Source organism: Fopius arisanus, unplaced genomic scaffold (genome assembly GCF_000806365.1).
Source record: "Fopius arisanus strain USDA-PBARC FA_bdor unplaced genomic scaffold, ASM80636v1 scaffold00031, whole genome shotgun sequence".
Taxonomy (NCBI): domain Eukaryota; kingdom Metazoa; phylum Arthropoda; class Insecta; order Hymenoptera; family Braconidae; genus Fopius; species Fopius arisanus.
The window spans coordinates 286,793-298,826 of record NW_011887770.1 but is presented as its reverse complement, the minus strand read 5'-3'; the positions used below and the strand labels follow the sequence as shown (position 1 = coordinate 298,826).

The window sequence follows — 12,034 nt, the reverse complement described above, 5'->3', positions numbered from 1 at the left end:
TAGAAAGTGAGTGGCCCAGCTCGATGTTAAGTGATCGGTTCGCCTCGCCCCAGTGTTCAAAACCGAAACCTCTCCCGTTCGCTACACTTTCCGTTTAGGCTCTCGGTACATGTTTTACATGCGCCATTTGTTACGCTGATCCACTCCTCCCTCTCACCCAACGGTCAATCATAGTGAAAGTCTTTTTCCCGAAGCGGAAAAAAAATGATCGAGACACATCGATTCCACCGATTCAAATTTTCAAACGCGCGACACTCGCACACGCGCCTGCGCACTCGTTCGATTAACTCGCGACACGTAATTGGAGGTTTTTTTTTGTGTTTAACGGTTGATTGTTCATCCATTAAAAATTGTGGGAAAATCGTAAGAAAATTGTAAATTCGATAAAATAAAATGTTTTTCATCGATTTATTTATTTTTGTCGATAAGGATGCGGGGGATTTTATCTCAAGACGGGGCGCGTTCGCTTCGGACATTTAAAATCGCCTCGAGGATTTCAGTCACGTCCTGTCTGGGAGAGCTGTCATTGACAGCTGGAGGTGAGAAGAGAATTCCAATGAATCTCCATCACGAGGGGATAAAGTAGAGATTATTTTTGGGGAATTCCTGGGGACCATAAATTATCCACTTCGTGAAATTCTTTCTCAATCTCTCCCAGAAAAACCCCTCAAGACAGGTCTTCCCCCAACAGCCTTGACAACTCCAGCAAAAAGTCAATCGTGAAGCGGAAAAAAACGCGTAATGAAAGAAAAAAAGGACTCGACGTCCTTTGGAGGCCAAAGGCACTGGAAGAAAGTCGTGTCGTTGGTAAAAACAGGATGTCCCACCTTTTTACTCAATTTTTCACTATAATATCGAACATTAGTGAATCTCTCGGTAATCATATACACATTTCGTAATAAGATATTACCTTTTTTAATTTTTTTATCCATAAATAATTTTAAAAGCGAGAACCTTTCTCTTTTCATTCTCCAGTTAATTATAAATTCAAAGCCACTTATAACTACTCCATTGTGACATTTCCAAGGAAATTATTCAAGAATCGATATTGCACCGGGAATAATCATCAGATCTGCCAAATAAAATCCCCAACTGCCAAGAAAATTCAGCTATTTCAACAGCAAATATTTATGAACATCTTGTGCCATGAGTGGATGTGTATTTGTGGATGTAAATTATTCATGGAATCCTGTCCCCTCATCTTCAGGAACACCTGCGTCATCATGTGCTATTTTGTTTGATGATGGATTAATTTTCAGATCCTGGTGGAGAGTGGAACGCCAGAGGATGATCTTCCCTGAAAAGCTCGTGTTGGTAAAAAAATTGTTCAACAACTCTACGCTATTGCTGATATACAACACGAGAGAAAGGCCAGAAGTCCAACAGAGATACAAAAGATGTTGAAATACGCCAATGGGGTTTCTTTATCCCCACTATAACAACTTCTCTCGAATCCATCGTTGTAGAAAGCTCTCAAGTGGTAGTTGAAGAGCCGACGGAGGGGGACAAGTGCTCCTGGTGTTTTCCCCACTTCCACTTGTTCAGTTCCACAGCCGGACCCAAACACCAATTTATCCAATATATTTTCTAAACACTACCTCATGATTCATTTGTTCATTCAGTCTGTGTGTCTGTTGTTTTAATAATTGTCATTGTGGTGATTGACAGGTGGTGATTTTTTTTTAAATCGTCAGTTCCTCCGGAGATTGTGCTAATAGTGGAATCAAGTGAGGATTCATGTAAACTTTTGGGAATTCTGGAGGAGATCTCGGCGGAATTTTCATTAGACGGTAAATTGTTATTTCAATGTTGTTTGGGTTTTTTAAATAATTGTTTCCTGATTTTTCACGAGGAAATCCTCGGTTTCTTGGGAAAGTTGACAGCCCATTGGTCACGTGAAGAGTTTGTCAATTGGAGAAGGTGAAATTAAGTAATGGAAAAATTATTATGAGTTCTGAACTCGTGGATTTTTTAATATAAAAATCGAAACGGGAAAGCCAGAGAGTTGTGGGAGATTATGATGATGATATTTTGGGGAGAGAAGAAATGTAACAGTTTTCTGTTGAAAAAAAAAACTTTCATTTTGTCCCACTTATGGAGGTAATGGCGATCAAAAAGTTAATGGAAATCGTCAATAATTTGGTGAATGAGGAAAAGAAAATTTCTCGGATATCCAATTGATTTTCAATCTGGAAAAGTGTCTCGTTGGGTCTCACCATTCATTTAGGCATGTCAGTGGAATTAATCAGCGACAAGTTGTTGCAAACCAGTATGCGTATTCTAATGGGTTCGCGTTCACTTTCAAAATGATAAATTCTTGGATTTTATCTGTTTGAGGGGTGTGACGAGGGGGAGGATATGATTTTTCAACAGGGCATTACGTTACATGCGGCATTCCGGCCTCGACATGCTGAAACGCCGCGGGCCATAAAGACTCGCTCCATCAGTCCATCCAGAGATTCCAATTGACATAATTCTCTTCTATTTTTTACTTTTCATTCTCGAGTCTATTCGTTTCTCGAGGGACGTCTCCATTTTGATATCCGTATCTTCGCAATTGAATCCAGATTCAAAAATCACCAGAAGCATCTCCAGAACCTCCACCACCTGAAAAATAATTATAGCATTGAGTAATAGGAGTCAATCACTCCCCAGGGATTAATTACCAATCGATAGCGGAAGGGCAATTAGAAATTTTCTTAATGGAATTGATTATCAAATTATACGATAATAATTATTCAATCATTTGTGGAGCAAAATATTCGTTTTAGTTAAATATTAATTGATTAATTCATTATTAGTATTAATTATTAAAAGATGAAATAATGAGTTCAGATTGAATTTAACTGGTGGAGAAGAATTTTGAAATTATTTGAAATTATTTGAAATTATTTGAAATTATTTGAAATTATTTGAAATTATTTGAAATTATTTGAAATTATTTGAAAGTATTTGAAATTATTCGAAATCATTTGAAATCATTCGAGATAATTGAAAATCGCTGGGATATTGATCAGATCTTGTCGATAAAAACAACTGGAGAAATGAAATAAATTGATAAAAATCAACATGACGTAGTAACGCTGTTGCAATGTACCTTACACAATAAAATCCCAGGATCAGCATAAGCCCACGGTTGTGGTTGAACGACTGTAGACTATCGAGAGTGAAAATATATTCAATCGTTCCCCCACATTTGATATCAATTCCACAATTTCGAGATGAAAATTCTCATTAAAAAATTGACAAATCGAACTGCAGAAAATTATTAAATCACCATTCAACCCAAAACTGTAAAATTTATTCAACAAATTAGCGTGTAATCCACGGTTCAATGCACTCAGCGTCTCGGCACGTCGAGCACAATGTTCTGCATCAAACATGAAGTCCATAAAAAAAAAAGAACTCTCTATAATCCCGAGGATCGAGACAGGAAGAGAGAGAAAAATCCGCAGCGATTTCACGTGGCGTGCAATTTCCGGCGGACATCAAAAACTAAATGCCCAGATGATCGTCGGAAAAAGGAAAGAAATCACTCGTCGATTTGGTACCCCACGTCCTTAATATCCGCTAATGATGGCGCCTTGACACGAAAAGTCATCACCTAGAATGGATAATTAACCGTTTCACCGAAAATTCAGTTTTTTAAGATAATATTTATAAATTCTTACACAACATTTGACCTTTGAAGACTGATGGGTACCGCTACTTCCAAGACGTAATGTAACGAACAGTGAGGTAACCAATCAGCATAAAATCATCAACGGTAATGCCACTTCCTCGTTTTTCTTTTATTTTTTACGTCCCAATTGATTCATGTCGCATGTCACGTTTTGGGGTAACGGGACAGCTGCAATTGAAAAATGTAACGGAAAATCATGGGATTTATTTTGTTTATGAAATCAACGGGCGATACATTTGGATGATACCTTAATTAATTAACAATAATAATGTTTAAACAGGAATTTAAGACATGCGTTGTTAAACCTAATTTATCAATCCATCGATTTATCGATTTATTGAGATATAAATATTGAAGCAATTTTTTATTTATGGATGGGCAAGACTGGGGGAGATATGGTGATGAATAAATAAATGGAGAACAATTTATGAGATTATATTATTGAAAACAGGAGATAGAGTTAATTCATCAATTTATGATGTAAAAGTCATGAAAATAAAAGTAATTTATGATTTACAATTAGAGAGAAGGAATTTTCCACTGCAGGATGTTGAATAAAGGATTTTGGAGGATGAATAAATAAATAAAAATACTTTGGAGTCAATTTGAATGAAGATCTCTAGAGGAAGAGTGGAAAGATTGCTAGAGGAATTCCCAGTGAACATCAATGGAGAATTTGACAAAGAAAAAGCCGACAAAGTAGGATTTTGAAGAATGCAATCTGAAAAAGTTCTTCGCAAATTGACAGTTTGATTAGTACAATTCTGGTTTGTTTGTCCATTGGATAGAAATAAATCGGATACATGCGGCCTGTCCGCAAGGTTACTTTCACCATTGACCACACCGTGGAAGGTGCTGGGTAAACTGTATATCCAGCATTCGTTTCGGATGTTAAAAACGCGTCTGATCAACTGTCGTAATGCGGAAGTAAATGAAAATTTATCTGGATTACTCCATAAAATAAATAAACAAGGCCACAATCCGCGGAGATTTGTCCAACATCATCAAGACCATCAGCATCATCAAGACCATCAGCATCATCAAGACCATCAGCATCATCAAGACCATCAGTATCATCAACACCTTTAGCACATGCAGCTACAGCTGTTGCAGAATTAATTACAGAATTAATACATCAATCATAAAATTATTGAACTAATTGGGAAAAAAATTAATCCAAAGTCACGCCCGTTATTACGTGATATCGCGATTTATATAACACCCACATTATCCTTTTGCATTATATGGTTAGCAGTGGTGACAGCACCAGAGAAAGTTTTCACCTATTCCCATTGGTGGATTATAGCTTGGGGTATCACCAGTTACTGGTGTGGAGTTTAAAAAAAAAAACCTCTTGTCTAGGTCGCATCCAACAGCTCATTATTGCGGTAACGTACGAGCTGGAGATGCTGAATTGGTCATTAAATCTCCTATTCATCTTCAAAGTGTCGGTTATAAAATCGTCTTGGTCTATTGCATTTGATGAATAATTAAGTGGCGAATGTATTTTTTTGTGCAGCTTTTGTTATTGATGCACATCGGGTTAATCAGACTTAATTATTTCGATTCAACCCACGGTGAATCAATGGGGAACGATCCAATACATAATAATAATAGCAATAATGACAATATAATTACATCATCATTTTTTCAGATGTATGAATCTGTGGGAATATTATTATTATATTTACAAGAATTTACATGTCATGGCCATTAGATTCATATTTTACGTTTTGTTTTCATCCATTAATTAATTAGAGAAGGTCAACGTGAATGTTGATATTGTTTATTTGCAGTTGTTTATTATTCAAATCATCCGCTATCTTTCAATTTCCGCTTTTTCATGCAGAAGATTACAAAATGATGATAGTTGCATTTAATAAAAGCTGCTATTTTCTAAAGTTTGATCATAAAGTAACAAGATTTGCATTAAAAATCTAATAAATAAATCAAATTGGATAAAAAAGATTTGTGCAGAGTACATAAAATTTTTATTTTTACAACTTACAGTATTAATGGTACGATTTACAATGTTATAATAATTTAATGTGCAATTTGTTTATTACAATTTGTACAGATATTTCGTTAGAACTTGTGGTATTGCATATAAGAGTTCTAGAATCGATATTAATCGATATTAATCACAATTTTTTAAATTGCAGAAGTTCCAAACATGCTCGAGAGGCGATGGCTCCTGCTGACACTCTACGGTAAATAAAAAATCCCTGTACACGATGTTTATTCTTTGTTCGGATGTCCCTCGTCGATACGAAGGTCAACACTTCCCCTGGAACGCAGTGCACTTTGCATAAATCGTCAACTCCCGGGGCATACTAAAATCCGCCTTCTTGTCCTCTCCCAGTTGAAAAAAAACTGCAAACAAATAAAAAAATTAACATGATAAAACAAAATGAGGGGAGGGGATTTGGCAATTGACCGATGCGAAAGGTACATTTCTTGTTTAACCGACACGCCCATATCGTAACAAACTTCTCGTTATTGCCCACTCATTCCAAGGCGTATGATTTTTTTTTTTTTCATTTACCTCTGTGCGCTATGAGTGCAATTTTATGTGGCTTATCGCCTACGACTGGAAGAAAAATAGATAAATTTGAAACATGATCCCGTTACAAGAGCCGACAAAACTTGTGAACGTGTTTTTCATTCGAGGCCATCCACTCACCCGAGCCTTCGCCATTGCCTTTTATTTTTCACGTTTTGTCGCTTTTTTCGAAAACAATAAATACCTTTTTTTTATTCTATTTGTCATCCGTCACGAGTGGTTGGACTTGTTCGCCAGAATGAAGATGGTGATCGCTTTCTCGTTGGGTGATGGATTTTTATGGGGTTCTTGATTCATCGAGATGTCGATTAAAACTCAAAGCCTCAGGGTTTATCCCGTTTCTTTCTCTTCGCATCTGGTGCCGTTCTCATTCTGGAAGAATATATTTCTATTCGTGATTTCCATTTTTTAATTATCAATTAATTTCACCGGAATTGTCATTTATTTAAATAATTAGGCTATTTTTCATCTGCAGTTCCTCTTTACAAGATGAATGAATTGAGTAAAAAGAATAAACGTAAAAACGATAAATGAAGATTAATGTGAATATCAATAAAATGATAAAATAAATAATTGCAAAATAATTTAAAATTCAAGGAAAATTCGCGGGATTATCGTGAGAGTATGTAATGCAATATTAACGCGAGTCTTTCACGTAATGTCAAAGTTATATACATTGAGGATACAGCCTTGATCCGATTTTCATACAATTACCCAATGGATTTTCTAAACTCTCAGACTCTCCCTTCCAACATTTTCCTTCCTCTTCCCGAGACAGGTTACATCATTAATGCCTTCTAGCTCTGATTTTGCAATAGACTCTTCTTCACTATTTTCGCAATACCCCGGAGAAGATTTTCCCCACGTGAATTCACGATTGATGATTTTTTTTTTTCTTTCAAAAGGTATTTCCCTGGTCTTCGCTGTGTCAGACGCTGTGAAGGCAAGCAGGCAAAAATTTAAAATTGCAACAACTAGCACAACGACTGAAGAACCGGAGAGCGATGATGTAGAGGTGAAAAATCCCCTTCTGTAAATGAAAAAAAAAAAATACAGACAGACATTTCACAGTCAATTAATTTTTCAAGTGACGAAACAGGTCGAATTATCTGACGAGATTTTAATTATCATGATCATATTGCTCTCGAGGATGATTAAACTGGATATGACCTTGTGTGGACTCTCCATTAATTATTAATTTTCAATGTTTTCATTAAAAAAAACCAAAATTATTTAAATATAACTAATTATAAAGATGATTAACTGAAACCTGTAATGAATAAAATCATATTCGAGAGGTAATTATCGTAATTAAAAACTAATGAAGAGTGGATGATATTTGGAAAAAAAAATTTTGATTCTCAACATGAAGAGCCACCGGAAAGATTGAAATGAATTGTCAGTTGAAAAATTTCAATATGTCAGGGTCATCCTTGATGAAGACGTAACCAACTGGTTTTCCGACGTTTGATGATAATAATTAATATTAATGGTTTAACAGGCAACAACACTGTCAGATGTTAATGCAACGACTGGTCACACCTTGACTGGTATACCACAGATTGATTACATATGGGATCCAAATTTACCGCGCGAACTAAATGGTTACAATCTCAGTGAATATCCATTCTACGATAGTATCCCCAAGGAAATTGACTTCAAGTGTGACGGATTGCATGACGGATTTTACGCTAGTGTTCCACACAAGTGCCAGGTAATTCCATTGATTGAGAAATTCATCGACAGGTATTTAAATGAATTTTAAATAATAAAGAAATATCAAAGAGTTCAGAACTCTTAATAGCGAGAACAGCTAATAGCTTCAGGAAAACTGCATAAATAAATTATATTTCTAGATTATTTTTTTTTCTACCGACAAACCCATAAAATCCGTCACTGAAAACCGCAAAGCGATAACAATAATAATAGATAAAAATCGCCAATCGATATTTCACGAATGTAAAAGTAATTAAATTGAATTACATGCAAAATACCTAGTGCGTGGGTAGAAACACCAAAAATGTTAAGAGCAATTAAAAACATTCCGAAGACCAATTTTCTCCCCAAGAAATCCCTTTTACTCAGTTACATTTCGACGCGCTCTGAATGCCATAAGCACCACAACCTATCACACACGCACTTCTGGTATTCGGCCTGAAAAGAAAAGAGAAAAAAATTAATTCTCCACCGTAACCATTCACGAAAGGAACAATATGTGTTATAGTATGTGCAATTACCCCAGCAAATGCCAGTGTGAAAGCTAAACGAGTGAAAAGTGTGTTGAAATTCTCTTTTGTTCATTTTCCCCCAGGAATCCCCGACATTAAAATATTCATTTGAAAAATCCTATTGTTTTCAGGTGTATCACCATTGTCTTTACGGTACGCGCTATGACTTCCTCTGCGCGAACTTCACGGCATTCGATCAGAAGACATTCATATGTCATTTTGCATCGGAGGTTGACTGCGCCAATTCCAAGAAGTACTGGCACAGGAATGATGCCCTTTACAAAGCAGCGAGTACCACACCACCGCCCACATCCTCGACGACAACCGTGAGAACAACGACGACCACATCATCGACGATTGAAGCGATCCGTCCAACGAGAAGAAGACGTCCATTCAGGAGACGTCCGGCTTACGATTACTACGAGGATGAGTACTACGATGATGATTTTGAACGGCCCAGGGGTCGTGGTAGTTACGACAGGCGAGACGATTACGAGTATGAGGAACGAAAGTACATGAGACGAGATAGAGATCGTGATCGTGAGTTCAGGGAACGTGAGAGGGAGTACAGGGAGCGCGATGTGCCACGTAGAGATTCTGATAGATCTGATAGACCTGATAGACCTGATAGACCACCTAGGGATGAACGAGAGCCCCCGGTGATCAGCCCCAGGGAGCGATTTCATCCCAGGAGTAACAGGAGGGAACCCAATCGACCAGGTCGAGATCCTGACGATCAAGAAGATGACAGACGTCTCGAGGATCGCCGGTACAAATTATTCATTGAGAGAATTAATATTTTTTTTATGAGTACCAATAACTCCAGGAACTGCAAGTTCATTTTTATTCTGTCATTGATAGATCCCCAGTCCCAGGGGACGATTTATGAGTCAAATCCTGAAAAATCACAAGGTACGAGGGAATTATAAAAACGAAATAAGAAATGTTTCTTTTGATTTTCAGTCCCACTAAAGATGATTACGACGAGGAGCCGCCGACGGCCCCAACGGGTCCATCCTCTGGAGACAGTTTAGTGAAACCAGCAGCTCCATTATCCTCAGTCTACGGACGTCCACGGACACCACCGAAAATCCGACGGCCCGTTCCATTGTCGGAACAAGACAGATTCGCTTACAAAGCAACATCGATGCAACCAAGCACTGGTAATCATGGCTATTAATTCACCCTTAACGATTATTATAATCTAATTGTAATGTAATGAATAATCAGGGGAATCCCGTAAGCGACCGAGCGATGGATCTCTCGATGACGATTACTACGACGATGACCTGGAAGATATCCGTCCACGTCGACCAATGCGACCCAGAAGACCCTACAGAGAGAGAACATTCTACGATTCACCTAGGGACATGCGAGATCGTGAACGTGACCGACCCTTCAGGTAAGGTAACGTACACACAATACACAGAGAAAGAGAAATCATCTAAATCCATTCGAACACGAAGACACATCACGACTCATGCTTCAAGTGTCAGATTAAAATCAAATGAATGGTCATTATTTTATTCTTTCAAATGTGTCTAAAAGGAGTCGATACCGAGACGAGGAGGAGGAGATAAGACCGAGGAAGCACCAGGAACGCCCCAGGGACAGATATTACGAGAGAAGCAGAGATCGAGCACTGGACAGGGGTAAAGATAGACTGCCAGAGCGAGAATCTAGACCACTGGGAAGACGTCCCCTGGACAGAGACGAGAAAGATGATCGTGGGCCACCACTAGGGGATAAAGATGTCCTAGACGAAGTTAAAGAACTCAGGAAAAATTATAAATCGGTGGAGACCACCACAACTACCACGACAACGTCTACAACATCTCGTCCAGAAAGTACGAGACCGCCTGAAGAGTCTGAGAAACGTGTGACCCATCCTATCATAGAGGATCATGAATTTACAGTGAAAAAAAATCCTCAGAAATTAGATACATCAAGTGATGATCGAGGTAAAGCACCTGGTGGAAAACCAGAGGCTGAGTACGATGATTACTACGATGAGCCGGAGTATCCACCCTCTCCACCACCCAGGACTGCCGTTAGAATAGTAAAACGTCCATTCCTACCGTCTCGTGGTGGTAATCCAAATCCCCGAGGATTGTATTCAGTCGGTGGTAAATCACCGGACATTCGAAAAGAGATTTACACAACGAATTTACAGGAATCAAATGCAGGAGTCGATGATAAACGAGTTTACGACGCATACAAGGTCATTCAGACTGATGTCCAGAAGAGGCCTGATGCGGGTTCAATAAGAAGACCTGGTGAAGCTCCTGATAATATTCAGGTGGACAGTGCAGGATTCAATGGGCTACAGAGGAGACCTGATGACGACGAGAGTGAGAAGAAACCTGCGGTACCTTGGAATGCAGAGGAGATTGGACACGAGAGTTTTACGACAGAGGCCAATAGAGTTGATGTCACTGGACCCAGTGGACCTGGAAAGCAGAGGATCAATGAAGTATCTCATAGACTGCAGGATATTCCAGAGAGTGAGTACGATGTGACACTCAATGAGGCGCTGACACCATCATTCAATCAGGAATCGAGTCTTCCCAGTGGTTTTGTTCTGCCACTTCATCGACAGTTGAATCGAGAGCCCATTATCCAGTCGTCTGAGAATAATTACAAAGTATCGGGGCCCTATAATCCACAGGGAAATCAGCAAAAGAGTTTTGTTCCAAGCCCTCAGTTTATTCCTCTTCCCAGGATCCCTGAAAACAATGAGAGATCTGGATCTGTCCAGTACTATAGAACACCTGAACCCGTTGGAAATGTCTACAGGCAGTCCAGGACATCCTGGCAAGACTACACTGGATACTGATTGGAATAACTTGATTAATCTTTATTAATTCGTTCTAAATGAATCGTGAGTGAAACTACTGGGGAAAAAGTATTGCGTTGGAGCATTTGGCACTCATCTATTCTCATTTTAAAGTGAAATACTATCGGTGATAATTTTTTTTCCTTCGACTTCTAGTTGATAAGTTCTTAAGGTCTGTCTTTTTGAAGATTTTTTCTCTTTTTATTTTCAATTTCTTTGAGAGATACCTCCAGTGACAACTTGTGGAAGGAAATTGAATCCTTGTAAATACTCAATCATCCGATGATTAATTATTAGTTCTCTCTTATTTCTGTCACCTTTCTCTTCCTCGCTTAAATTATTTTTACTCCTCTTGCTCCTCGAGAGCACTGTCATGATGTATGTCAATTTATCCATGTAAATTATGTTAATATGATAATAAAATTTAATATCGTCTCTACAGTTGCGTCTTTTGATTTGTGAGTATCTTGGACTGTCAAATTAAATTATCATGTATTGGTTAACACGTGGCGATAACGACTGCAAATTAGATTGAGATATTGGTGGGTTAATCCTAGTATTTCAGTAAACCAACGACTCTTGAACATATTAATGGTGTTCATTTTTTTTTATCATTCATTTTTATATTATAATTCAATTCAATATGAATAACAATTTTGTCGTTACACTCGTGTCTATGCAATCGAATCGAAAAAATCGAAAAAATTGAAGAAATCGAAAAATTC

The 12,034-nt window shown here is 38.0% G+C and overlaps 1 protein-coding gene and 2 long non-coding RNA genes across 3 annotated transcripts; 1 reads left to right on the top strand and 2 right to left on the bottom strand.

Moving 5' to 3' along the window:
* Nucleotides 1-423: 423 nt before the first annotated feature.
* On the top strand, nucleotides 424-11,748 carry LOC105265617 (zinc finger CCCH domain-containing protein 18). Its single transcript, XM_011303192.1, has 9 exons — nucleotides 424-539; nucleotides 1,260-1,790; nucleotides 5,845-5,892; nucleotides 7,151-7,260; nucleotides 7,747-7,959; nucleotides 8,605-9,242; nucleotides 9,437-9,636; nucleotides 9,704-9,875; nucleotides 10,022-11,748. Exons 3-9 carry the CDS (start codon nucleotides 5,856-5,858, stop codon nucleotides 11,307-11,309), a joined length of 2,658 nt encoding a protein of 885 aa, XP_011301494.1. The 5' UTR covers nucleotides 424-539; nucleotides 1,260-1,790; nucleotides 5,845-5,855; the 3' UTR covers nucleotides 11,310-11,748.
* On the bottom strand, nucleotides 5,707-7,144 carry LOC105265615 (uncharacterized). The gene is made up of 3 exons (XR_892090.1): nucleotides 6,960-7,144; nucleotides 6,430-6,617; nucleotides 5,707-6,055 (listed from the first exon to the last, which is right to left on the bottom strand). It is a non-coding gene; the product is annotated as an uncharacterized lncRNA (long non-coding RNA).
* LOC105265616 (uncharacterized) lies at nucleotides 7,190-8,594 on the bottom strand. The gene is made up of 3 exons (XR_892091.1): nucleotides 8,483-8,594; nucleotides 8,240-8,399; nucleotides 7,190-7,275 (listed from the first exon to the last, which is right to left on the bottom strand). It is a non-coding gene; the product is annotated as an uncharacterized lncRNA (long non-coding RNA).
* Nucleotides 11,749-12,034: the final 286 nt, after the last annotated feature.

What these genes read in the sequence shown, in the direction of transcription:
- LOC105265617 (XM_011303192.1), top strand. Translation starts at nt 5,856, where the DNA reads ATGCTCGAGAGGCGATGGCTCCTGCTGACACTCTACG. An exon ending in GCTCCTGCTGACACTCTACG is followed by an intron (nt 5,893 to 7,150) that starts GTAAATAAAAAA and finishes TTCTTTCAAAAG; the next exon opens with GTATTTCCCTGGTCTTCGCT. An exon ending in GAACGTGACCGACCCTTCAG is followed by an intron (nt 9,876 to 10,021) that starts GTAAGGTAACGT and finishes TGTGTCTAAAAG; the next exon opens with GAGTCGATACCGAGACGAGG.